The sequence below is a fragment of the Mus musculus genome, chromosome 6 (genome assembly GCF_000001635.26).
Source record: "Mus musculus strain C57BL/6J chromosome 6, GRCm38.p6 C57BL/6J".
Lineage (NCBI taxonomy): Eukaryota > Metazoa > Chordata > Mammalia > Rodentia > Muridae > Mus > Mus musculus.
The window spans coordinates 124,808,124-124,829,501 of record NC_000072.6 but is presented as its reverse complement, the minus strand read 5'-3'; the positions used below and the strand labels follow the sequence as shown (position 1 = coordinate 124,829,501).

General features: G+C 52.0%; 3 protein-coding genes across 16 annotated transcripts; 2 read left to right on the top strand and 1 right to left on the bottom strand.

Moving 5' to 3' along the window:
- The first annotated feature begins 17 nt into the window (after nucleotides 1-17).
- Usp5 (ubiquitin specific peptidase 5 (isopeptidase T)) lies at nucleotides 18-14,483 on the top strand. 5 transcript variants are annotated; one of them, XM_030255318.1, is made up of 21 exons: nucleotides 133-217; nucleotides 1,363-1,487; nucleotides 3,078-3,203; nucleotides 4,324-4,390; nucleotides 4,517-4,650; nucleotides 4,801-4,946; nucleotides 5,186-5,370; nucleotides 5,955-6,049; nucleotides 6,783-6,976; nucleotides 7,545-7,616; nucleotides 8,094-8,181; nucleotides 8,300-8,425; nucleotides 8,937-9,090; nucleotides 9,341-9,515; nucleotides 10,041-10,129; nucleotides 10,836-10,958; nucleotides 11,471-11,614; nucleotides 11,690-11,835; nucleotides 12,031-12,184; nucleotides 12,434-12,518; nucleotides 13,843-14,473. In XM_030255318.1, exons 3-21 carry the CDS (start codon nucleotides 3,105-3,107, stop codon nucleotides 13,934-13,936), a joined length of 2,370 nt encoding a protein of 789 aa, XP_030111178.1. In that variant the 5' UTR covers nucleotides 133-217; nucleotides 1,363-1,487; nucleotides 3,078-3,104; the 3' UTR covers nucleotides 13,937-14,473. The 5 variants fall into 5 exon arrangements, with proteins under 5 accessions (NP_001313523.1, NP_038728.1, XP_030111178.1 ...); XM_006505916.4 differs by having other exon boundaries at nucleotides 10,836-11,027; XM_030255317.1 differs by lacking the exon at nucleotides 133-217 and adding an exon at nucleotides 533-652 and having other exon boundaries at nucleotides 10,836-11,027.
- An 860-nt stretch (nucleotides 14,484-15,343) lies between these two features.
- On the top strand, nucleotides 15,344-18,916 carry Tpi1 (triosephosphate isomerase 1). The gene is made up of 7 exons (NM_009415.3): nucleotides 15,344-15,494; nucleotides 16,589-16,712; nucleotides 16,797-16,881; nucleotides 16,966-17,098; nucleotides 17,535-17,620; nucleotides 17,898-17,985; nucleotides 18,115-18,916. The coding sequence occupies exons 1-7, from the start codon at nucleotides 15,380-15,382 to the stop codon at nucleotides 18,231-18,233; spliced, it is 750 nt and encodes a 249-aa protein (NP_033441.3). The 5' UTR covers nucleotides 15,344-15,379; the 3' UTR covers nucleotides 18,234-18,916.
- Nucleotides 18,883-20,898, bottom strand: Spsb2 (splA/ryanodine receptor domain and SOCS box containing 2). Of its 10 annotated transcripts, none has more exons than XM_006505566.4 (3): nucleotides 20,707-20,898; nucleotides 19,591-20,275; nucleotides 18,883-19,233 (listed from the first exon to the last, which is right to left on the bottom strand). In XM_006505566.4, the coding sequence occupies exons 2-3, from the start codon at nucleotides 20,194-20,196 to the stop codon at nucleotides 19,204-19,206; spliced, it is 636 nt and encodes a 211-aa protein (XP_006505629.2). In that variant the 5' UTR covers nucleotides 20,197-20,275; nucleotides 20,707-20,898; the 3' UTR covers nucleotides 18,883-19,203. The 10 variants fall into 10 exon arrangements, with proteins under 10 accessions (XP_006505629.2, XP_030111033.1, XP_030111032.1 ...); XM_030255173.1 differs by having other exon boundaries at nucleotides 20,723-20,898; XM_030255172.1 differs by lacking the exon at nucleotides 20,707-20,898 and adding an exon at nucleotides 20,547-20,654.
- Nucleotides 20,899-21,378: the final 480 nt, after the last annotated feature.

The following is a 21,378-nucleotide window of genomic DNA, read 5'->3' as shown; positions in this document are numbered from 1 at the left end:
TAGCGCATGCGCACACTGAGTCGCGCTCATTGGATGCGAGAGACGGAGGGGGGCGGTACTAGGTACAGTGGGAGCTGCTGTGTGAGGAGGAGCTGCTGCCGGTGTCATGGCGGAGCTGAGTGAAGAGGCGCTGCTGTCAGTGTTACCGACGATCCGTGTCCCCAAGGCGGGAGACCGGGTCCATAAAGACGAGTGCGCTTTCTCTTTCGACACGCCGGTAAGCCCATTCCCCACGCCCGCGACGACCACGACTTCCTTCCATTGCCCTGGTCATTCGGCCAGGCCTGCAAACCTTGGGCTACCGCCTCCTTGCGATGCACCCTGGGACTTGTAGTTTTCTCCATACCTCTCTGCTTTTGCTTTTCATTCTCTGTAGCTGTAGTATGACTACCACTCCCGGAAGCTACAGCTCTCGCCTTGCCCACTCCTGGTCTCGTGAAGCATTATGGGCATTGTAGTTGGCCATGTCCCTAGTTCCTATTCTAAGTTCGAATTGTAACCCGTACGGCGAACTACATCCCCCAGGCGACTCCCAGAAAAACCCTTGAATGTGGCCTTGCACGTTGCGCAGGGCTCTCCGGGTTTTGTAGTTTCATGTGGGAGGAGTAGGGGCGACTCCCCGCTGTTCAGGGCAAGGGTTGAGATTGGGAAGGTATGTATCCTGCAGCTTCTAGTCTGGAAGAGGATGCCAATCTGTGAAGAAGTCCGATTTAGAGAAACACTGAGTTAAATAGCCTCCACTAGTGGTTAATTTGGACAGGGGATGAGGAGGTGGGCCATTGGTCAGGGAGGAGGAAAAATACCCAATGGAGAGTTCTAGTCGTTTTTTCCTTTGAAGTGAACTATAGCCGCGACCCCTCCCATTCCTCCGTCCTTCACAGGTTGCCGAGACAACCCCTCTCTCAAGTATTCCTTAGAAAGGGTTTCTTTGGAGGATGCTAAGGCCCCTTTCTCGTCTTGCTCCCACTCTTGTCTAGTTAGACAAAGCCGCCACCCACACCGTGCTTCACGTTCTGCAGGCTCCACCTTGTACCTCCCTTCCTGCAGTTCTGCCTTCCTGTGTCATCTTCAGCCAGAGAGGAGCCTTCAGGCCCTAACTGAAAGGGCCGCAGTTTGGTTGGGATCCGCCCCCTTCATCACCCCTCCCCTCTAGCGGTTGTTGGGCCCTGCCCAGAGCTTTAAGCCAGACCAGCTCATGGCCTGAAAACTGCAAGTCAGACTGGAAAGGCTTCATTAATGCATCCCCAGTGCCAAGTATAGCAGCATAATGTGATGCCCACTTCAGGACCAGTCCTGTGATTTGTGCTTTGCTTGGTTTGCTGGGCTTTGATCAGCGCCCCAGATAAGCTCTGCTTCTCTCAGGTTGGCCTTAGTAGAAGTAAAGGATGATTGCCCGGCACGGTTTTCCACCAGCGATGAAGCCAGCACCTTTTATTTTCATCTGAAGAGTTACTTGAGTGTTCTCACCTTCCTCCCAGGGACGAAAGGTAGAAATCAGTGGGTCAGTGTTTACACTTAAAGACAAGACAGTTGTTCTTGTCTCTCCTTGGTACTTTATATGACTGGAAAATAATGTTTTTGTTTGTTTATTTGTTTTGTAATTTTTCCAGCACCTTCCCTTTTTCATTCTGAGGCAAGGGCTCTCCAGCCTACTTGACGTAGTAACAAACTGAAGCTGGTCAGATCATCTTCTCATTCTTTTTATGGAAGCAAGAGAGTGTAGCTAAGCTTTGTGGTGAGAAATGCTTTATTAATGAACACTGCGGTCTACACTATTCTAGGAGTGGTGCAGTGTAATTTACTGGTCCACTAACTGCCTCAGATACCATACTGTCCTAACTTTACTATCACAGTGGAGAAAATTTCAAGGCCTCTAAGACTTATATCCCAGGAAGAGGATGCCTGTGGCTCAAAGCCTTGGATCTGAGATAAGACTCCTTTCCAGCTTCCTCTCCCACTTGCTCTGTCACTCTTATAGTGGCACTCACACGTAAAAACACATTGGAAGACTGGCCTAGTTTTAGGGGAGCCTGTCTTTCCCTCCTCAGCTGTGATTCAGGGTGGGCACTAATTTTCCCTGTTCTTCTTGACTTTTATGTTGTCTGGCTCTCTCAGCAAGTGTTGCCAGATTGTTCTGGGATATCTCAAACAGGTTTGGTGGCAACAAACCTGTCACCCCAGGCAGGCCTGGGAGGCTGAAACAGAAGAAAAGTCTAGGTCAGCCTGGGCTACAGAGTGAGTTCCAGGCCAGCCCTGGTTACAGGAGGAGATCCTGTCTCAAAAATAAACAAATGAAATAAATAAAAAGGGATAGCTTTGAGGTTATAGGTTGATGGACCTTGAGTGGAGCTCTTACAGGAGAGGTGTCAGGCAGGGGTAGCTAGTGACTGTAAAATGATGGCTTTCGTGACCTAAATTAGCTTCAGGTTTGGTTGTAAGTCCCAAACAAGGTGTTTTCCCCCAAAACCAGGGTTTTCCTCTGATAGAGAGTGTGACAAAGGACAGAGGTCTGACCCCTGTCTTGCTTGATGCTGCGATCTCTGCCCTTGTGATCTAGAAGGTTTTCTGACTTATAGACATTAGGTAGGGTTTGGCTGGCTAGCGACCATCTGCTAGTGCAGGTCTTTTTTCTCTCACCTCTTCTAAGTGTGATCCCTGACAGTGCGACCCCCTTTGCCTTCTGGATCTCCTGAGCCAAAGAAGAGGTGAAGGGAGCCAGGCGTGGTGGCGCACGCCTTTGATCCCAGCACTTGGGAGGCAGAGGCAGGCAGATTTCTGAGTTCGAGGCCAGCCTGGTCTACAGAGTGAGTTCCAGGACAGCCAGGGTTACACAGAGAAACCCTGTCTCAGAAAAAAAAAAAAAAATCAGTGTCTGAGGCGTATTGTTCAGCTGACTCCTGAGCTTGGTGGCTGTTTTCAAATTCAGGATCAGCCGTATATCGTGTCCCCAAAGGCTACATAAGTTGCTAAGAGCTGCAGTGTTAGGAAACGAACACTTTCTGACCCTTGATCCTTGGTTCCCCACACATACAAGTTTCATCCCTCTTGTGTTTTCCCACTCTCACTGTGCCCTGCAGGAGTCTGAGGGTGGCCTCTATATCTGCATGAACACATTCCTGGGATTCGGGAAGCAGTATGTGGAGAGACACTTCAACAAGACAGGCCAGCGTGTCTACCTGCACCTCCGGAGGACCCGGCGACCGGTAGGCACAGTGGCTGGGGTGGAACACCCAGACACAGTCCACAAGGAGCTGAGTTTGAGTGTCTTCCCTTCTTAGTTAGGGTTATTGCTATGCTAAAACACCATGCCTAAAACTAGTTGGAAGGATGGGCTTCCACTTTATGTGGTGTACACTCCCACACCAGAGTCCATCATTGAAGGAAGTCAGGACAGGAACTCAAGCAGGGCAGGGACCTAAAGGCAGGAGCTGAAGCAGAGGCCATGGAGGGTGCTGCTTACCGGCTGGCTCAACCTTATAGAACCTAGGACAGCCAGCGTAAGGATGCCATTCACAATGGGCTGGGCCCTTCCACACCAGTCATTAATTAAGAACATGCCCCATAGCAGTGATTCCCAACCTTCCAAATGCTGTAACCACAACAGTTCTTCATGTTGTGGTGACCCCAACCATAACATTATTTTTGTTGCTACTTTATAACTATAATTTTGCTGCTGCTTTGAATTGTAATGTAAATATCTGGTATGTGATCCCTGTGGGGGTTACAAAGCACGGGTTGAAAACTGCTGCCTTGGAGGGTGGGTGGGGACATCATTGCTTGAGTGCGTGTGCGTGCGTGTGTGTTATGAGATGTGGAACAGTCAGAGGGTGGACGGGAAGGGGGATAGAATCTGGAGTGTAAACAAAAGATTAAATAAAATTGAGAGAGAGAGAGAGAGAGAGAAAGAGAGAGAGAGAGCGCGAGCGCTACTGCCCTCCAGGCTTGCCTACAGCCCCATCGTATGGTGGTATTTTCTCAGCTGAGGCTCCCTCCTCCTTGCTAACTCTAGCTTATGTCAAGCTGACATCAAACTAGCCAGCAGCCCTCTGACTCCACATTGTTTTCTGCTTTCCTTTCCTGCTCTCATTTGTGTCACTGAAACCTGACTGTTGATCAGCCTCAGTGTGCTGTATAGTTAACCGTTCTTTCCTCCCATCTCCCTCCCTCCCTCCTTCTGTCCCTGGGGCTCATTGCTGGTCCTGACCTTTCACTGAATAGCCTCAGCTAGCCTGGAACTCTTAGAGATCCCGCTTCTGCCTCTTGAATGCCAGGACAAAGTCTTGCGCTGTCATGCCCGGCCCTCTGAACCTCTTTTCATTGCAGAAAGAAGAGGACACCAGTGCAGGCACTGGAGACCCACCTCGGAAGAAGCCCACCCGGCTGGCCATTGGTGAGCTATCTGCTAGGAGAACCCTAAGCCTGATGAGTGACCTCAGAGCTCTGGAGGGGACAAATTGGAGACATGATGACAAATGGTAGCTGCCCTACTTTCTCCTTTATTCTCTGTCCTATGCAGGTGTTGAAGGAGGGTTTGACCTCACCGAGGACAAGTTTGAATTTGACGAGGATGTGAAGATTGTCATTTTGCCCGATTACCTGGAGATCGCTCGGGATGGGTTGGGGGGGCTTCCTGACATTGTCAGAGATCGGGTATGCATCTCTTACTACCCTTCCCAGATTCCAGGGCAGAAGGAGCTGCTGTAGTCATGGCTTGCATAGTACTAACAAAACTGGAGACTGGGGGTGAAAAGGGTGCATGGGGCAGAGGTGGGGTCCTTGCTGACCTCTCAGTTCTTTTAGGTGACCAGTGCTGTGGAAGCCCTACTTTCTGCTGACTCAGCCTCTCGAAAGCAGGAGGTCCAGGCTTGGGATGGGGAAGTCCGTCAGGTGTCCAAGCATGCCTTCAACCTCAAGCAGTTGGACAACCCTGCTCGGATCCCTCCCTGGTGAGGCCTGGCTCTGCTCATCCCTGGGCACAATCCCTAAGTGGGGGTAAAGAGGCCACCTTTGTATGAGGGCTGGTAAGAGAGGGTAGGGAGCAAGCCCAGAAGGAAGATATGGGGGAGATGAACAACACAGGGGGCAGCCAGATGAGAGAAGATGGGCTCTTGGACTGGTGGCGGCCTGCAGACTCACCTCTCGCTGCCAACCCACAATTGAGCTAATGTTCTTGTCCCTGGGCTAGTGGCTGGAAGTGCTCCAAGTGCGACATGCGCGAGAACCTGTGGCTCAACCTGACAGACGGCTCCATCCTCTGTGGACGGCGCTACTTCGATGGCAGTGGGGGCAACAACCATGCTGTGGAGCACTACAGGGAGACTGGCTACCCCTTAGCTGTTAAGCTGGGCACCATCACCCCGGATGGAGCTGGTACCCGCCTGCCCCTCCCCTTCCCACTCAGTGTGTCCCAGTTACTCATTTCCTATGGCAGGAATGAGATGAGTGCAATCCCCTGGTACAACAGGGAAGACTTCACAGACCCTAGCAGTCGCCATCTGCTCAGTCACTGTCTTTCCAAACCTGTCTTACTGTGGTAGCTTATGGTACAGGAACAGAATCAGGATCAGAGTTAAAACTGGGTATGGGATTGCACAGTGCATGTCTGTTATCCCAGAACTTAGGAGGTGAAGGCTATCCTCAACCACAGAATGAATTTGAGGTAAGCCTGGGCTATGTGAGACCTGTCACCAGAAACTAAGAGGAAAAGAAAAATCCCCTGTGCACACACCGACACATACATGTATTAAAAAGAAACTCAGAATTCCACTCCTTATTCTGTTTGACCATATCCTCTGACAGTCAGTCCCAAGGGGCTTTGTGCCTCACTAATGTTCAAGTGAGCCAGGAGGGTGATCCTGTTGACTGTGCCTCTGTCCTCTGGGCAGGAGGTAGAGTTGCTGGGTAGGCCAGTGTCAACCTCTGTCCCTCCACATTCTGTCCGCCTTTTCGTCTAGACGTGTATTCTTACGACGAGGATGACATGGTTCTGGACCCCAGCCTGGCAGAGCACTTGTCTCACTTTGGCATCGACATGCTGAAGATGCAGAAGGTGAGGGAGGACCTCGCCCCCATTAACTTCAGATTCTCATTCCTGCCTCTGTGGCCCTTCTGTGCCTGAAGCTGAGGTGACCCAGACCCCAAGATATATGAATTTCTCTTGAAGAAACCTCTATAGTCATTTGATCATTCAGTAAATACTACCAGATATTACGTGCCAATCACTGTGTAAATAGAATAGATACGGGCAGTGATTGTACACGCCTTTAATCCTAGCACTTGGGAGGGACAAGCAGGAGGATCTCTGAGTTCAGGGCCAGCCTGGTCTACAGGGATAGTTCTAAGACAACTAAAACTAACAGAGAAACCCTGACTAAGGAGGAAAAAAGGATAGGTATAGTCTTGCTTTTATAGACATAGTGTAGGATCATGGCAAGTCTTAGTCATGTTCTCAAATAAATGACTGTTTGTAAACTACTGACCAGTGTATGAGAGAGGACGAAAGTCTGGTACTACTGTGGTATACGGCAGAGGCCTGGCCTGACTGGGGTGCTCTTCAGTAATAATCTAAAGGTAAGCAGAGTGGCTGCAGAGTGGGGAAGAACAGGCTGGGTAGGGAGAAGCCTGGTCATTGCGCTTCCTCATTGAAGCAGAGTCGTGGATCGAGGATGAGTCTTAGTCCAGAGCTTAGAGACGGTATGATATATAATATGCCCAGGCCCCTGATTCCATAAGTCCTGGGCTATCTCTAGGGCTTGCCCAGTCTTAAGTCCCCTTCCCTACAGACGGACAAGACGATGACTGAGCTGGAGATAGACATGAACCAGCGGATTGGTGAATGGGAGTTGATCCAGGAGTCAGGCGTGCCACTCAAGCCTCTGTTTGGGCCTGGTTACACGGGCATCCGGAACCTGGGTAACAGCTGCTATCTCAACTCCGTGGTCCAGGTGCTCTTCAGCATCCCTGACTTTCAGAGGAAGTAAGTGTTCTCTTGTCCTTTCTGCTGACCTGTGCTGTCTACCTGTTTAGTTTACCACATTTTAGCATTACTTAAGGAGGGCCATGAGGATGGTGGAGATGGAGGGGGAAAGATACCGTGGCTGAGAATTACTAGTTGGCTAAAACCAAGTACTTTTTAGCATCTTAGCTCCTCTTCTGGTTGCCAGTCTCTTTGCATACTGTCCTTCAGTTGTCCTCAGTGTCTGTGTGCCTGCTCTCATTCTTAGAATAGCTTTGCTCTACCATGGCAGGCACCATGGCAGGCGTGCTGTGAAGGGAACATGCCATAGCCGCCCCAGCACGCCCTTCCCAGTATTAGAGCAGAAAAGGACAGAAGTGTATGACCTGTGTTTTTCTAACCCTGGGCTGCTTTTTTGTTCTCTTGGTTCTGCCTTGGGAAGGAGGCCTAGAAGAGTGCCTTGGGCACACTGCTTGCTGTCTTCAGTTTGGAAGGGAGGATGGACTAGAACTCTAGGGAAAGCGTGTTCGTGTGATTAGTAGATGGTTTATCCCTTCCTTTTTCCTGCTACTCTGCCTTTGTCTCTTAGGTATGTGGATAAATTGGAGAAGATCTTCCAGAATGCCCCAACGGACCCCACCCAAGACTTCAGCACCCAGGTGTATGTAGCCTACAAAGACTGTTGAGAGCTTCACAACTTTCTATCTTTCTACACTATGACCACCTGAGGTGGCCATGTATGGGGACTCTGAACAGTTAGAAGCTGTGGACTGCCTCTTGTGCTGAGTTCCTATGCAACCTAAGGTGTCCCTATCCCTACAAAGCCACACACAGATTTTTTTTTAAAGATTTATTTATTTTATGTACACTGTAGCTGTCTTCAGAAAAGGACATTAGATCCCATTACAGATGGTTGTGAACCACCATGTGGTTGCTGGGAATTGAACTCAGGACCTCCGGAAGAGCAGTCAGTGCTCTTAACCACTGAGCCATCTCTCCAGCCCCCACACACAGATTTTTAAGAGTTGTCTAAGTTTCTTTTAATCATGAGCAAGATTGAAGGAAAGAGAAAAAGATGCATGCAGCTTCCAGGATCATTAGTTGACTAGCTAACTGGTTCTCTCGGCTGTTACTGCAGGGCCAAGCTGGGGCATGGCCTTCTCTCTGGAGAATACTCTAAGCCAGCACTGGAGTCAGGTGATGGGGAGCAGGTACCAGAACAAAAGGTGAGTTTAGGACTTTATCCTTTTCAGACTATAGAGTTGTATAGAGAAACTAAGATCTAAGGGATGTCTAAATTAGGTCATTTGGTGCTTACTGAATCTCTGCCCTGGTCCTGCCTAGGAAGTTCAAGATGGCATTGCCCCTCGAATGTTCAAGGCCCTCATTGGCAAGGGCCACCCTGAGTTCTCCACTAATCGGCAGCAGGATGCCCAGGAATTCTTCCTACATCTTATCAACATGGTGGAGGTAAGGATGTCAGAGAGGCCAGTACTGATTCTCCTGTTTGCACCCACGTTCTTCCTCTCCCCACATCCAGTCCCTGTAATAAAGCAGTCTACTTGCACATAGCCTGCTCTGTGCATAGGAGTTGCACCTAAGGAAAACAGTCAGGACAAGTGATAACCTTGACCCGTGGTTCCTACTTGCGGTAAACCCAATTAAGCTTAGAACAGCCAAAAACAGGGCTGGGAGGTGGGGCACAGAGGTAGAGCACTTGGCCAGCAAGCGTGAATCTCTGGATTCATCTTAGAATACTTAATACTTATAACGAAAATTACAAAGAGAAATATTACAGTGGCCAGAAGTGAGGTTTGAGGGTGGCTAATTAGGGAAGGCTTCTACTCTATCTTGCATCCCTGTGTTCCTGAGTGGCATCTTCCAATCCACTGCCATTCCCTACTGGTTCCCTAATAAAAATTTTGAGCCTCAATTTGTTCTCTGGCTGCCCAGACCTTCCTATCCTGCCTGTTTCCCATAGAGGAATTGCCGGAGTTCTGAAAATCCAAATGAAGTGTTCCGCTTTTTGGTGGAAGAAAAGATCAAATGCCTGGCCACAGAGAAGGTTAAGTACACTCAGCGAGTTGACTACATCATGCAGTTGCCTGTACCCATGGATGCAGCCCTTAACAAAGGTAGCTTGCTCACCCAGCAAGGCCTTGGTATGAATGGAAGCCCAGATCTGAAGCGAGAGCACAGCAGGCTGGGGTTAATTCTGCAGCTTGTTAGCACTGTTGAGATAGGAGGCAAGGTACATGAGACGTGTCTAGTGGGCTTTGGCGGGGTAGGGAAATGGGAATAACTTGGGGCACGAGGCCAGCAGGCTAAGTCAAGCAGGGAACAAGGGACATCCTCTAAGGCCACACCACCTGGTATTTTCACCAGAGGAGCTTTTAGAGTATGAAGAGAAGAAGCGGCAAGCTGAAGAGGAGAAAGTGCCACTGCCAGAACTGGTTCGGGCCCAGGTGCCCTTCAGCTCCTGCCTGGAAGCCTACGGGGCCCCTGAGCAGGTGGACGACTTCTGGAGTACAGCTCTACAGGCGAAGTCGGTCGCTGTCAAGTATGTCCTTTGGCCTGGGTTTCAGCTGCCCTGTTGGTGGGGTAATCACTAGACATTCTGCCTCTTGGCTGTTAGCACATTCTTTTGGTGGAGATCCTAAGATTATCCCCTGGGCCTCAGGGTTTGGTTTGTCCCCGAGGGTACCAGGAGGCTGTAGCAGGGGTACGGGTGATGACTTCCTCTCACCTTATCCTTGCCTGACACTTCTCCTGTAGTGCAAGCTATTTTTCCAGTATGGCCTCTGCACTTGCTTTCTCCATTATGCTAGAGCCCAGGTACCTAGTGTCTGGCTCCTAGAAGACAGCTTGCTTTTGGCCACTAGTATGGTTTTGGGACCTGGAGAGGTGCTTCAGTTTTAGCGACCAAGTCCTCAGTCCATTGCTGCTCCTGCCAGTCAAATACCTGGCTTCTGCAGCTCTACCTAGGCTGGGGAGGATCTCCTGGGGCTCTGTGCTTTATCTCAGAGAGACCAGGCCCAGCGAAGAGAGGAGAGAGCGCGGCTGCCAGCACACTTTCTCTCTGCAGGACCACGCGCTTTGCCTCCTTCCCCGACTACCTGGTCATCCAGATCAAGAAGTTCACCTTTGGCTTAGACTGGGTGCCCAAGAAGCTGGGTATGCTGTTGGGATGAGGGTGGTGAGACACAAAGTCCTAGAAAAGATAGTTTTAACATGTATCAACTGTGAGCCTTAGATTTTTTTCTCTGAAAAGGAAAGCATTTTGTGTATGTTTCAAAGTGTATCTAATTTGTAAAGATACTGATGAAAACTTCTTTGGGTTTTTCATTGTTTTTGAGACAGAGTCTCACTGTGTAGCCCCTGGTTGGCCTGGAACTTGCTATGTAAATGAGGTTGGCCTCACACAGAGATCTGCCTGCCTCTGCCTATTAAGTGCTGGGATTAAAGGCGGGAGCCATAATGCCTGGCTAAAACTATTTTGATAGTCATGACTATTGTTAACATTTTTCTAGTTGATGACTGTGCTTTTATTGGGATAATCTTGAAGCAGCTTACAGGCTCCTGGCTCTAATGTGACACTGCTGATTTATCTTGCTTTTGTGGAGAAGGAAGCAGACCTTCAGAAGTACTAGGCGCTCGTTCCGACTGTGGAGGCAGGCCTCTTGCCTGTCTATTGCTCATGGTAGATCTAGAACTAGAAACCTGGTTCCCTTGGCTCCTACACTTGCAAGCACTTGCCATGGTCGGAACTACTGAGCAGGTCTAAGCCACGCACGGCGCAGGAGCGTGAGGGTCGGCCATGCTTTTGCAGGTTAGCATCAGGGAGCTGCTGACCTGACCCTTCTCACCGTTCCGATTGCAGATGTGTCCATTGAGATGCCAGAGGAGCTCGATATCTCCCAGCTGAGGGGCACAGGGCTACAGCCGGGAGAGGAGGAGCTGCCTGACATTGCCCCACCCCTGGTCACTCCGGATGAGCCCAAAGGTAGCCTTGGTTTCTATGGCAACGAAGACGAAGACTCCTTCTGCTCCCCTCACTTCTCCTCTCCGACATGTTAGTGATTCTTCTTCCTGCCTGTCTCTCTCCCTTGCTGATGGGGGAGGGCTTCTCTGTATTCCTTCCTTCCTTCCTTCCCATCCTTTATGTTTCTCCTGTCCTCCCTTCCACATTTCCTCTGTGCCTTGTTGGATGTGGAGACTGGCTGAGGTAGTCCCAGCTGCATTATGTGGGTGTCGGTAGCACTGGCTAGCTGCCTCTCTGTCTTTGCTCCTTCCTCGGTTTGGGTTGGGAGGGAAGGAGCACCGAGCTCCACTAATGGCAGAAAATGGATCGCCTCTGGGATACCAGGTTCCCATTTTGCGTGTGGTTATTTTAGTTGTGGTGTGAAAGAGAAAAGCACTTATGGGTGATGGGGAAAGGCTAGAGGCTTGGCTGTGGGAGGGTGAGGAAACCGGTGGAGACAGAAACAGGAAGTCATTGCACTAATTCTACCACAGCACCCATGCTGGACGAATCCGTCATCATACAGTTGGTGGAAATGGGCTTCCCTATGGATGCCTGCCGGAAAGCTGTGTACTATACGGGAAACAGCGGGGCCGAAGCAGCCATGAACTGGGTCATGTCACACATGGATGATCCAGGTAGGCAGAGGTGGGTATAGGATGGAACAGGGCCTCCATCCACCCCCCAAACACTCATTCCCTCCTCATCCACAGATTTTGCAAACCCCCTCATCCTGCCTGGCTCCAGTGGGCCTGGCTCCACAAGTGCAGCAGCTGACCCCCCGCCGGAGGACTGTGTGACCACCATAGTCTCCATGGGCTTCTCCAGGGACCAGGCCCTGAAAGCTCTGCGGGCCACGGTATGCGCTGCCCTGGCTCTGGGAGCCCATGGGAAAAGTGGGGTGGGAGTGAGGTTACATTAACACCTTTGGTTAGTGGTACCAAAACCCAGTACAGTGTGGTTGAAGCTGGCTGCTCTTTTTTGTGACTGCGATAGCCACAGTGTTTTGCCTGCCTGACTCTTTGGGGACAGTAACACTTCCCTCCTCTCCAAGAACAATAGCTTAGAGCGGGCTGTAGACTGGATCTTCAGCCACATTGATGACCTGGACGCAGAAGCTGCTATGGACATCTCAGAGGGACGCTCAGCGGCTGAGTCCATCTCCGAGTCTGTGCCAGTGGGACCTAAAGTCCGGGATGGTCCTGGAAGTGAGTGTCCCCAAGAATCTGGGTAGACCTGAGGCTGTCTGCTGTGCAGCCCTCATTCTAGTGTTGTGCGTTTCTCACTCTGAGGGGCCAGAAGCTCCGTCTCCGATGGGTCTTGTGGGATTCGAGGAGCTGAGGTGCCCTTTGCCCATGTTCCCTGAAACGCTAGTTTTGATTTTGAGCTGTTAAATACTGTCCCACAGGAATCCCGTGTGGTTTTCTCCTCTGCTTTATCTTTCTCTTCTTCCCCAGAGTATCAGCTCTTTGCCTTCATTAGTCACATGGGCACATCTACTATGTGTGGTCACTATGTCTGCCATATCAAGAAGGAAGGCAGGTAAGGGGCTGGCAGTGTGCACGGTGAATGAAGAGGTGCTGGTGAGGAGGGGCAACCTGGAAGCCCCTACAGTATTTGTGGGAGATGTCAAATAAAAAAAAAATGCCTCCCCACAAGGATCGGCAGGCCACATCCCAGGGCTCCGTCTGCCTGCTTTTGTAAATGAAGGGTTACAGGCTCACAGTCATCTGCTTGTTTAGGGATTGCCTGTGGCAGCAGTAAAGTTAAACAATTGTGGCAAAGACTAATTTCTCCATGAAAATGGTGGTCAGTAGCTGTGTGTAGTGGCTTATGGCTTCAGTGTTAGTGTTGAGGTGGAGGCAGGGGAGCCAGCAGTTGAAGCTCATCTTTGGCTCCATGGCGAATGAGGTTTAAGCGATCCTGTGCTCTGTGAAACCCTGTCTCCAAAGGGGCTGGGGTGGGCTATAGAGATGCTTGTTAGCGAAGAACACTTTCCACTCTTTGCAGAAAACCTAGGTTCAGTTTCCAGCACCCAAATGAAGGCTAACAACCATCCACCACACCTTCCAGGGAATCTGGCACCTTCTGGCCCTCATAGGCACCTGCACTTATGTCTGAGACACACACACACACACACACACACACACACACACACACACGCACGCACTCTCTTACTTTAAAAACGAATCCTTTGTTAAAATGGATATTAGCCCGTGGTCTCTCCTGCTCCCCTAGCTTCACAGGAATGGGTGGAAGGAGAGTGTAAAACACAGTCCCCAGTGAGGAAAGTCCTGACAGCCTGAGGTGGAACCAGAAAACTTCCCTAAGATCTCTATTCACACCATGGTTCAAGTGGTTATTAGTACAAAATAATTACAATTTTGCAGAATACATGCTGGGCATAGTGGCACACAGTTTTAATCCCAGCACTTGGGAGGCAGTGCAGGGTTGGGGGGTGTGGATGTATGAGTTCGAGGTTAGCCGGTCTACAGAGTGAGTTCCAGGACTACTGAGAGAAACCCTGTCTCGAAAAACAAAAACAAATACAGTTGCCTGGATGTAGTCATACACACATTTAATACCAGCATTGGGGAGGCAGAAGTAGCTAGATTTCTGAGTTTGTGGCCAGCCTGGCTTATATAGGGTTCCAGGACAGCCAGGTTTGTTGGGACCCTGTCTCTAAATGAACAATCTGAGGTCATCAAATGGGAAAATAAGATTTCGAAGCTCCATTTAGATGCTAGCTGGATGGTAGATTTGGGGATGTGGCATAGAATCAGTCGGGATCCTTCCCAGAAGCCCCTCCAGGTTGATGTGGAGAGCCCACCGCTCACCCTTCTCTGTCCCTTTCCCCACTCCCCAGGTGGGTGATCTACAATGACCAGAAAGTGTGTGCCTCTGAAAAGCCACCCAAGGACCTGGGCTACATCTACTTCTACCAGAGAGTGGTCAGCTAAGAGCCTGCCCTCAGCCCTTCCACTTGAAGCAGGGGACAGACCATCTGGCATGAGGGACGGCTGAGGGATGGACTTCAGCCCCTGCTCTGTACCCTTTTTGTTTTTGTCCCCAGCAGTGGGAAGGAGCTGGAGGTCATAGGAGAATGGCCAAACAAAGAGGAGGGGTACTCATTAGACTCTGGGGACAGAGCAGGGATGGGACAGGAGGGGCCAACTGCCTGTCCACAGTGGGACCTTGTTGCTTCCTTCCCCTGCCCCTTGAATCCACAGTGCTCTGCTTCTCTGTGATGGCCCAACCCCTGATGTGGGGCGGGCTCTTACCTGTGTGTGTGTGTGGATGTGGCTTTATGCATCTTTCCAGGGGAGGGAGCGACTGCGCCTCCCCTCCCCTTAAGTGTTTGCTCCCTTGTGGTGGGGCAGAGGAGGCTCTGAGGGAAATAGGACCCTCCCCACACCCTTTGCCCTTCTGCCTCAGCCTCCGGTCTGTCTTTATGGTCCTCTGGAAAAATGCCAAAATACATGATGTGAATAAAAGTACGGGGGCTGACTGGTTTCAGTTCTTTGGGGGAGACTTACTAGTTCTGGGGAGGATTACTGGAAGGGGAAGGTTTAGAGAGGCCCAACTGGGGTCCTTTGCCGTCCCCCCCCCCCAGGCAATTTCCTTTTCTCTAGCTCTAGAAATGCTCAGAAAACTGAGGTGGGGGGATGGGAAATAAAGGGAAAATTCAGAAGCGAGGCTGCATCACCCCCCCCCCCCCAACTGACCATGCACTTGGTCTAGCCCCACTGTTGCTGGGCAAATGAAGGACCTAGGGCAGGGTGGGCAGTCCACACTGACTGATATCAGCTGACTCCTTTACACGGCTGCAGCCAGCCTGCCTCCCTCCCTGCCCCCCACACACTAGTGTCCCACTCTGCTCCATTTGGCCAAGGTCTGACAACTGCAAGGACCCCGTAATCACCAGCGACGTTGGTGACACACTTGGCCCCCTTCCTTGTGATTACTGGAAGGGCTCCTCAACCGTGACTTTGCTTTATGCTATGAGGGAATGGGGCGCTTTCGGAGTTGGAAAGGTGCCCTCAACCCCAGGGTCCAAGGCCCTGCTGCTGTCACCTCCACAGGAAATGCCCCTTGGTCTTCTGAAATCCCAAAAAGTTTGTTTCCCTGAGCGCGAGGTTCAACATCTCAACTGTCGAGCCACTGAGGCAGGACGTTTGAGCCCCCTGAACCCTCTAGAACATTGATTGCTCTAGAACGCCAGAACGTCGAAACACCGGGAGGTGGAGAGGCAGATGGAGGGGAAGGCGGAGCAGCAAGGGGCCGGGCTAACCATGGCGGAGGGCGGGGAGAAGGAGGAGTTCTGCTTCACAGCCATCTATATAAGTGGCCAGTGGAGAGAGCCGTGCGTTTGTACTGACCTTCAGAGACTTGAGCCTGGTACAATGGCGCCTACCAGGAAGTTCTTCGTTGGGGGCAACTGGAAGATGAACGGGAGGAAGAAGTGCCTGGGAGAACTCATCTGCACCCTGAACGCAGCCAACGTGCCGGCAGGCACCGGTGAGCTCTCTGTTTAGCAGGGGCGGCGGGACGTGGGGGTGGAGGGTCGGGCGTGGCACCACCTGCTCAGTGTCTGAGTGGACCTGGATGGTGGCCTGGGGACAAGAGCCATTTGGTGTCCCGGCAGCAGAGACTTGCTGAAGAGGAAAAGCATTTAAATGCTGCACTGGGTTTGTGGGGCCCGAAAGGGGTTCTTGGGGTTGGGGGCAGGGTGCAAAGAAGATCGCCCTTGGGAGTGGACCGGAGCTGCACCAGTTAGGGGTTAGGGTCGAGAAGAAGAACCAGTGTCGGGTTGGATAAGCAAGTGGCACGTGTCCCCCAGATTGTGAGGGAGGAAGCTGAGCTTGCGCGGGCTCTCAGCTACCTGCCCCCTCGGCCTCTGGCTCCGTGCGTCTCTGCACGTAGCCCGAAACTCCTCCCCGCGCCGTCGTATGCTTAGGCCTCTGAGCTGGGGGCTTCCACATCCCTATCCTTCACAGCATGGGCCACTCCTGCCTTCCACCTTAGGCCCCTAGCAGATGCCAAACATGCTGAGCCGTTGGGGAATTAAAAAAAAAAAAAATTCAGCTCTTCTCAGACTGGAAATAGGAAAACACAAGGTCTCTGTGGGCTAGTCAGTTCCCTGCTGCTCACGACACTACCCCTCCATCCTTCCCGCTTCTACCCACCTAAATCGGGGAACCTGGAGAATGGCCAAAGGGTATTCTCTCTGATCATCCATTTCCCGAAGAGCCCAATACAAACTCCCGCGGTGGACCTCTTATGCTAAAAAATCCTTCCCGGGATGGGTATGTGGGATGGGCTATTTTAGAAAGGGGTTACCCCTGGAGAATGCTGAGTCGAGGAGATGCCCATTCCCAGAATAGCCTGAGGAAATTAGAGCCACAGCTGTTAAAAGAGCAGAGGGCAGGGTAAGGGCCGTGGCCTATCAGAGGCATTGGGAAGGCTCTGGTATTGCTACAGGCCTAGCCTGGGCTCTGTAGTGGACAAAGGTCAACTTTCTGGACTGAAAAACGAAGGAAAGTAGAACCAAGAAAGTGAATGCAAGACCGGGAGCCTGAAGAGTGAGGGGCTTTCTCTGATCTCGTCCTCAGAGGTGGTTTGTGCACCGCCCACCGCTTACATCGACTTTGCCAGACAGAAGCTGGATCCCAAAATTGCTGTGGCCGCACAGAACTGCTACAAAGTGACCAATGGGGCCTTCACTGGGGAAATCAGGTGAGATGGAGGCAGAGAGGGATGTAGAGGGAAAACCTTCCTCGTGAGGGCTTCTTGCCGAACTTTGGTGTGTGTTTGTTTTAGCCCTGGCATGATCAAAGACTTAGGAGCCACCTGGGTCGTGCTGGGGCACTCAGAAAGAAGACATGTCTTTGGAGAATCAGATGAGGTCAGTAAACAGGAGGGGAGATAGGGGATGCTTTGATCCTGGGGGAGAGGGTATCTTACCTACCTAGCATTTGTTCTTCAACAGCTGATTGGCCAGAAAGTGAGCCACGCCCTAGCAGAGGGACTCGGGGTGATCGCCTGCATCGGGGAGAAGCTAGACGAAAGGGAAGCCGGCATCACCGAGAAGGTCGTGTTCGAGCAAACCAAGGTCATCGCAGGTATCTCTGCAGACACGGCTCTCTGAGTCTAGCAAAGGCCACAGGGATGGAGGCGGGAGGTCAAAGGTCCCACAGCCTGCCTGAGTCATACTGACCCCGGGGAAAGAGGGCGACCTGAATGGTTCTTGTCACTGTTCCTACAGAAGGCTCAAACCCCACCTTCAAAAGCTAGCAGGGTCTGTGGGTAAAGCCTGAGGCCCTGAGTTTGAGTCCTCCAAAGACAGCCACGTGGTAGGAAAGATCCAGCTTCTACAAGTTGTCCTCTGCCCTCATATGTGTGCTATAGCTTGTACACACGCACGCGCACACACGCACGCACAAGTTGTTTCTAAAAGGGGGAAGGAGAAGCCCACCAGGGGCTGTAGGCCATAACTGTTATAACAGGAGAGCTTGGCGGGTCAGCTCCTTCCTACTCACTCTCCTCTCTGCCCCACAGATAATGTGAAAGACTGGAGCAAGGTGGTCCTGGCCTATGAACCTGTGTGGGCCATTGGGACTGGCAAGACGGCAACCCCTCAGCAGGTAACTACCCAGAGCTCCTCAGCCTGTCCGGCTTTAACAGACTCACACAGCTATGGAGCCCATCCAAGCCCCTTTAGAGACAGAGGGCCCCCAAACTCACCAAGGAGAGTGACTTTGCCAAAAATGTTCATTCCAAGCCTGGTGGGATTGGAGCCTTGCCACTCTCTGGTCCCGGGGCTTTTCTGGAAACTCAACTCTATGTGAGAACCAGTGGTTTTTACTCCTTGAATGATAGATAGGAAGGAGCTTACTTAGTAGCTCTGCCTCCTCCTTCTAGGCACAGGAAGTACACGAGAAGCTCCGGGGATGGCTGAAATCCAATGTCAATGATGGGGTGGCTCAGAGCACCCGGATCATTTATGGAGGTGAGTGGCTTTGGCTCTAGCTAAGACGGAAATGGGCTAAGACAGACTGAGGCTGCCTTGCACAGAGAGGTGGGGCTTAAGTGTTCTGATCATAGACCTGACCAAACTGTCTTCTTGTTCCTGGTACAGGTTCTGTGACTGGAGCAACCTGCAAAGAGCTGGCAAGCCAGCCTGACGTGGACGGCTTCCTTGTGGGTGGCGCATCTCTCAAGCCTGAATTTGTGGACATCATCAATGCCAAACAATGAGCACTGCCCATCCCTCTACCTGCCTGCATAGCATGGACTAGGTTGCCCAGAAGTTTAGTAACTGCTCCCACCGGTCACATGCTTCTGATGACATCATCTGCCCCATCTTGTGGCCTAATCCACGCTGTACCCTCCTGAGCCGTTTCCACCGCCCTATTATGGTTGGGACCAGGCCAATCCCTTTACCACTTACAGTGGGTAGAATCAACTGTCACCAAGGTGGCTCCTAGTGAGGGGAGGGAGTAGAACTGACTGTCCCTTTGGGCCCTGACAAGTGAAATCACCTTCCATTGGTTTGGGCTGGAAACTCATGGTTGGAGCACAGGAAGTGGGCTTCGTGTCACTTTGGCCTGTCACTTAGATGGCCTTGGCTCTAGCTTCACTCCCAAGTTCTACTGGATGTCTGATGCAGAAATTCAGAGCTTTCGGGTCTGAATTCGGTATACATGAGACCCTAAGAGGCCTGGGATAGTCCCCTCCCCCACGGTGCCAAAGCCCCTGTATTGTGTTTGTGAACCATCCTACATGTAAGGGAAATAAACACCTGGGCCTGAGCTTTGTGGGTTGTCATAATTCCTTAAGACAGTGATGGGGCTCTAGCCTGGGGTGGGGGAGTGTAAAACAAAACAAAAAACAATAATGAAACAGGTTGTGACAATACATCTCATTTTTTACTTCAAAAACCTCTTTGTCCCAGGCTGCCATGGTGTTTAATATCATTTCTATATGTCTTGCTCCTGTGAGAAGGGGAGGTGAAGGGGTCCAGCCCCCCCCCCCCAGCTTCACCAGCTTTTTAAAGTTGTCTAGGCCAGCGGGTGCCTCTCCACCTGTCCCCACGGTAGGGTGCCAGCACACCCTGTACTACTGGGTCATTTGTAGAGCAGATAGCGCTTCATGGCAGGGGGCAAAGGCAGAGTGGATATTTGACCCAGCCGGGTGTCCCCCAGAGCATGGCGCACACACAGGCGGCTCAGGTGCAGAAGGGATTGTGGTTCCTCCACTGCGGAGAGAGAAGGAAGACAAGGTAAGTAAGCAACTCCAGGCATCCTTGAACTTGAGATCCTGCTCAGGCACCCTTCCTTCTTCCTCCATTTCCACCGCCACCTCAGCTGAGGGAGACCCAAAGGCTCTGAATTTGTGCATCACATCCAATAGGGATTGGGAGTGAAGCTAGATCCAAGGCCATCTAAGTGACAGGCCAAAGTGACAAGAAGCCTACTTCCTGTGCTCCAACCATGAGTTTCCAGCCCAAACCATTGCCAAGAGTAGTGATCTCCCCACACCTAGTCCGTATCTCACCTCTTCTTTCGCCCATGTAGCGGATGCGGACCTGGCACTGGCCCCAAACAGCACTTACAGAGGGATAGAGGGTCCTCCCCTTCAGTCCACGGAAGGCTGGTCCCAGGTACGTGCCCCCAATAGAGTAGCCAAGAGTCCCCTCCTCCATGTCCAGAACCACCAGCAGTCTCTCTGGCACCACTAGCTGCTCACCCTGAGGTCCAGCTGGATACTGGGGGGCCTCGAGGCCCTTACTCTGATGATACAATTTTCCCCGCCCAATATCCCAGCCCCAGGACTCGCTGTTGCTGCCCAAAAGCGCCGCATAGTGGTCAGCCTGCAGCGGGGCGAGGGCGGTGGCCACGCCCACCACGGCGTGTGTGCCCCTTTGCTCCAGGGGCCAGCTGATCTCCCAGGCGTGCAGACCTCTCGAATAGCCCCGTTTCCCCCGGACTCCATCAGTGCTCTGGGCCACAGGGCGCCGCTCAAAGCACAGACCCCCTTCCTTGACATCGATGTTCTCGGAGCAATCCTTGGGGTTCCAGCCGTGGTGCCGTTGGGCAACCAGGTCAGGAGGGGGAGCAGACAGGAGCTCCTCCAAGCCCTCGGGAGGAGAGAAGTCCGAGTACAGAGCCTGCGAGGTAGGGGTGCTGCTGCTGCCCCTTGCCAGGGCCGTCTGGCCCATGAGGAGAGCCGCTGAAGAACTTCTCAAAACAGGCTTGCTGGGGCGTCTCGCTTTTGAAAGTTGAGCTCCGGATCGTCCCCTGGAGTGGTGTGGAGACAGAAAGGACTGTTAGGCGCATCATCTTTCCCTAGGACTCCCATCCGTTCACCGGTGTATGCCAACCAGCCTGGTCTTCCCTTGGTCCCCTAACCATCCCAGGTCTATCACTCTGCTTTCACCCTATCTGTGTCGCGCCCCCCAAGTTTCTCAGGAGCTCTCTCTCCCTCAGACCTTACCGTGAACCGTCCCCTTGCTGGCTCTAACGCCGGGCCCCTACCCCGCACCTCACTGTCCCCCTAGCTCGCAGAGACCTCTGTGGAAGTACAGATAGGGAAGGCTAGAAGCGCCCCTGACCAGCCACTGCTTCCGGCTCCAGCGGGGCTGCGGACGCCCGCCCGCGCTCCGCCCCTGGGCTCTGTGGACGATTAACCCTATCGTCACCTCCCAGACCACGGCGGCCACACCACTTACCGCCTTGAGAACCCACCGGCTACAAAGAATCCAGGCAAAAAATAAGTGACGACTCCAGACGTGGACAAGCGCGCATGCTTTGTGGAGCACACTCTTTGAGTGGGTAACCTCTTGTCCCTCCCAGGACTCCCTGGCGTCAGACTCTTCAGCAGTTTATTTTTCCAAAGCCACCTGACAGCTGCGTGCCCCACCCTCCCCCCCATCCCAGACTAGAATTAACCCTTTGATGACGTCATCGCCTTGGATTCTGTGTGTGTGTGTGTGTGTGTGTGTGTGTGTGTGTGTGTGTAGACTTCTCCACTGGAGACCTTTGCTCTCTCTGCCTGAGCTAGTCATTCCTGAGGCCCTAAGATCAGTAAGCGGCCTTGACACCCTTCCTGAACTCCTGCTCCTGTGTTCAGGAGAATGTAGGGATTGAGACTACTGTCCCCTGCGGCTCCCTAGGTTGCTGAAGCCTTAGTCCTTCATCCTCCTGCTTCAGCCTCCTGAGTAATGGAACTACGAGTGGGCACGCTGTCTGGTGGATGTGTGCTTTAAGGGTTAGTTTTGAGTGTCGTTTGATCATTAGCTACATTATCATGGAGAGGTTGCTGTTGAAGTTTGACCTCCTCGAAAGCCTCTTGATAACAGTTCAAAAATCCCAAAGTGGCTGGGCAGTGGTGGTGCAACACC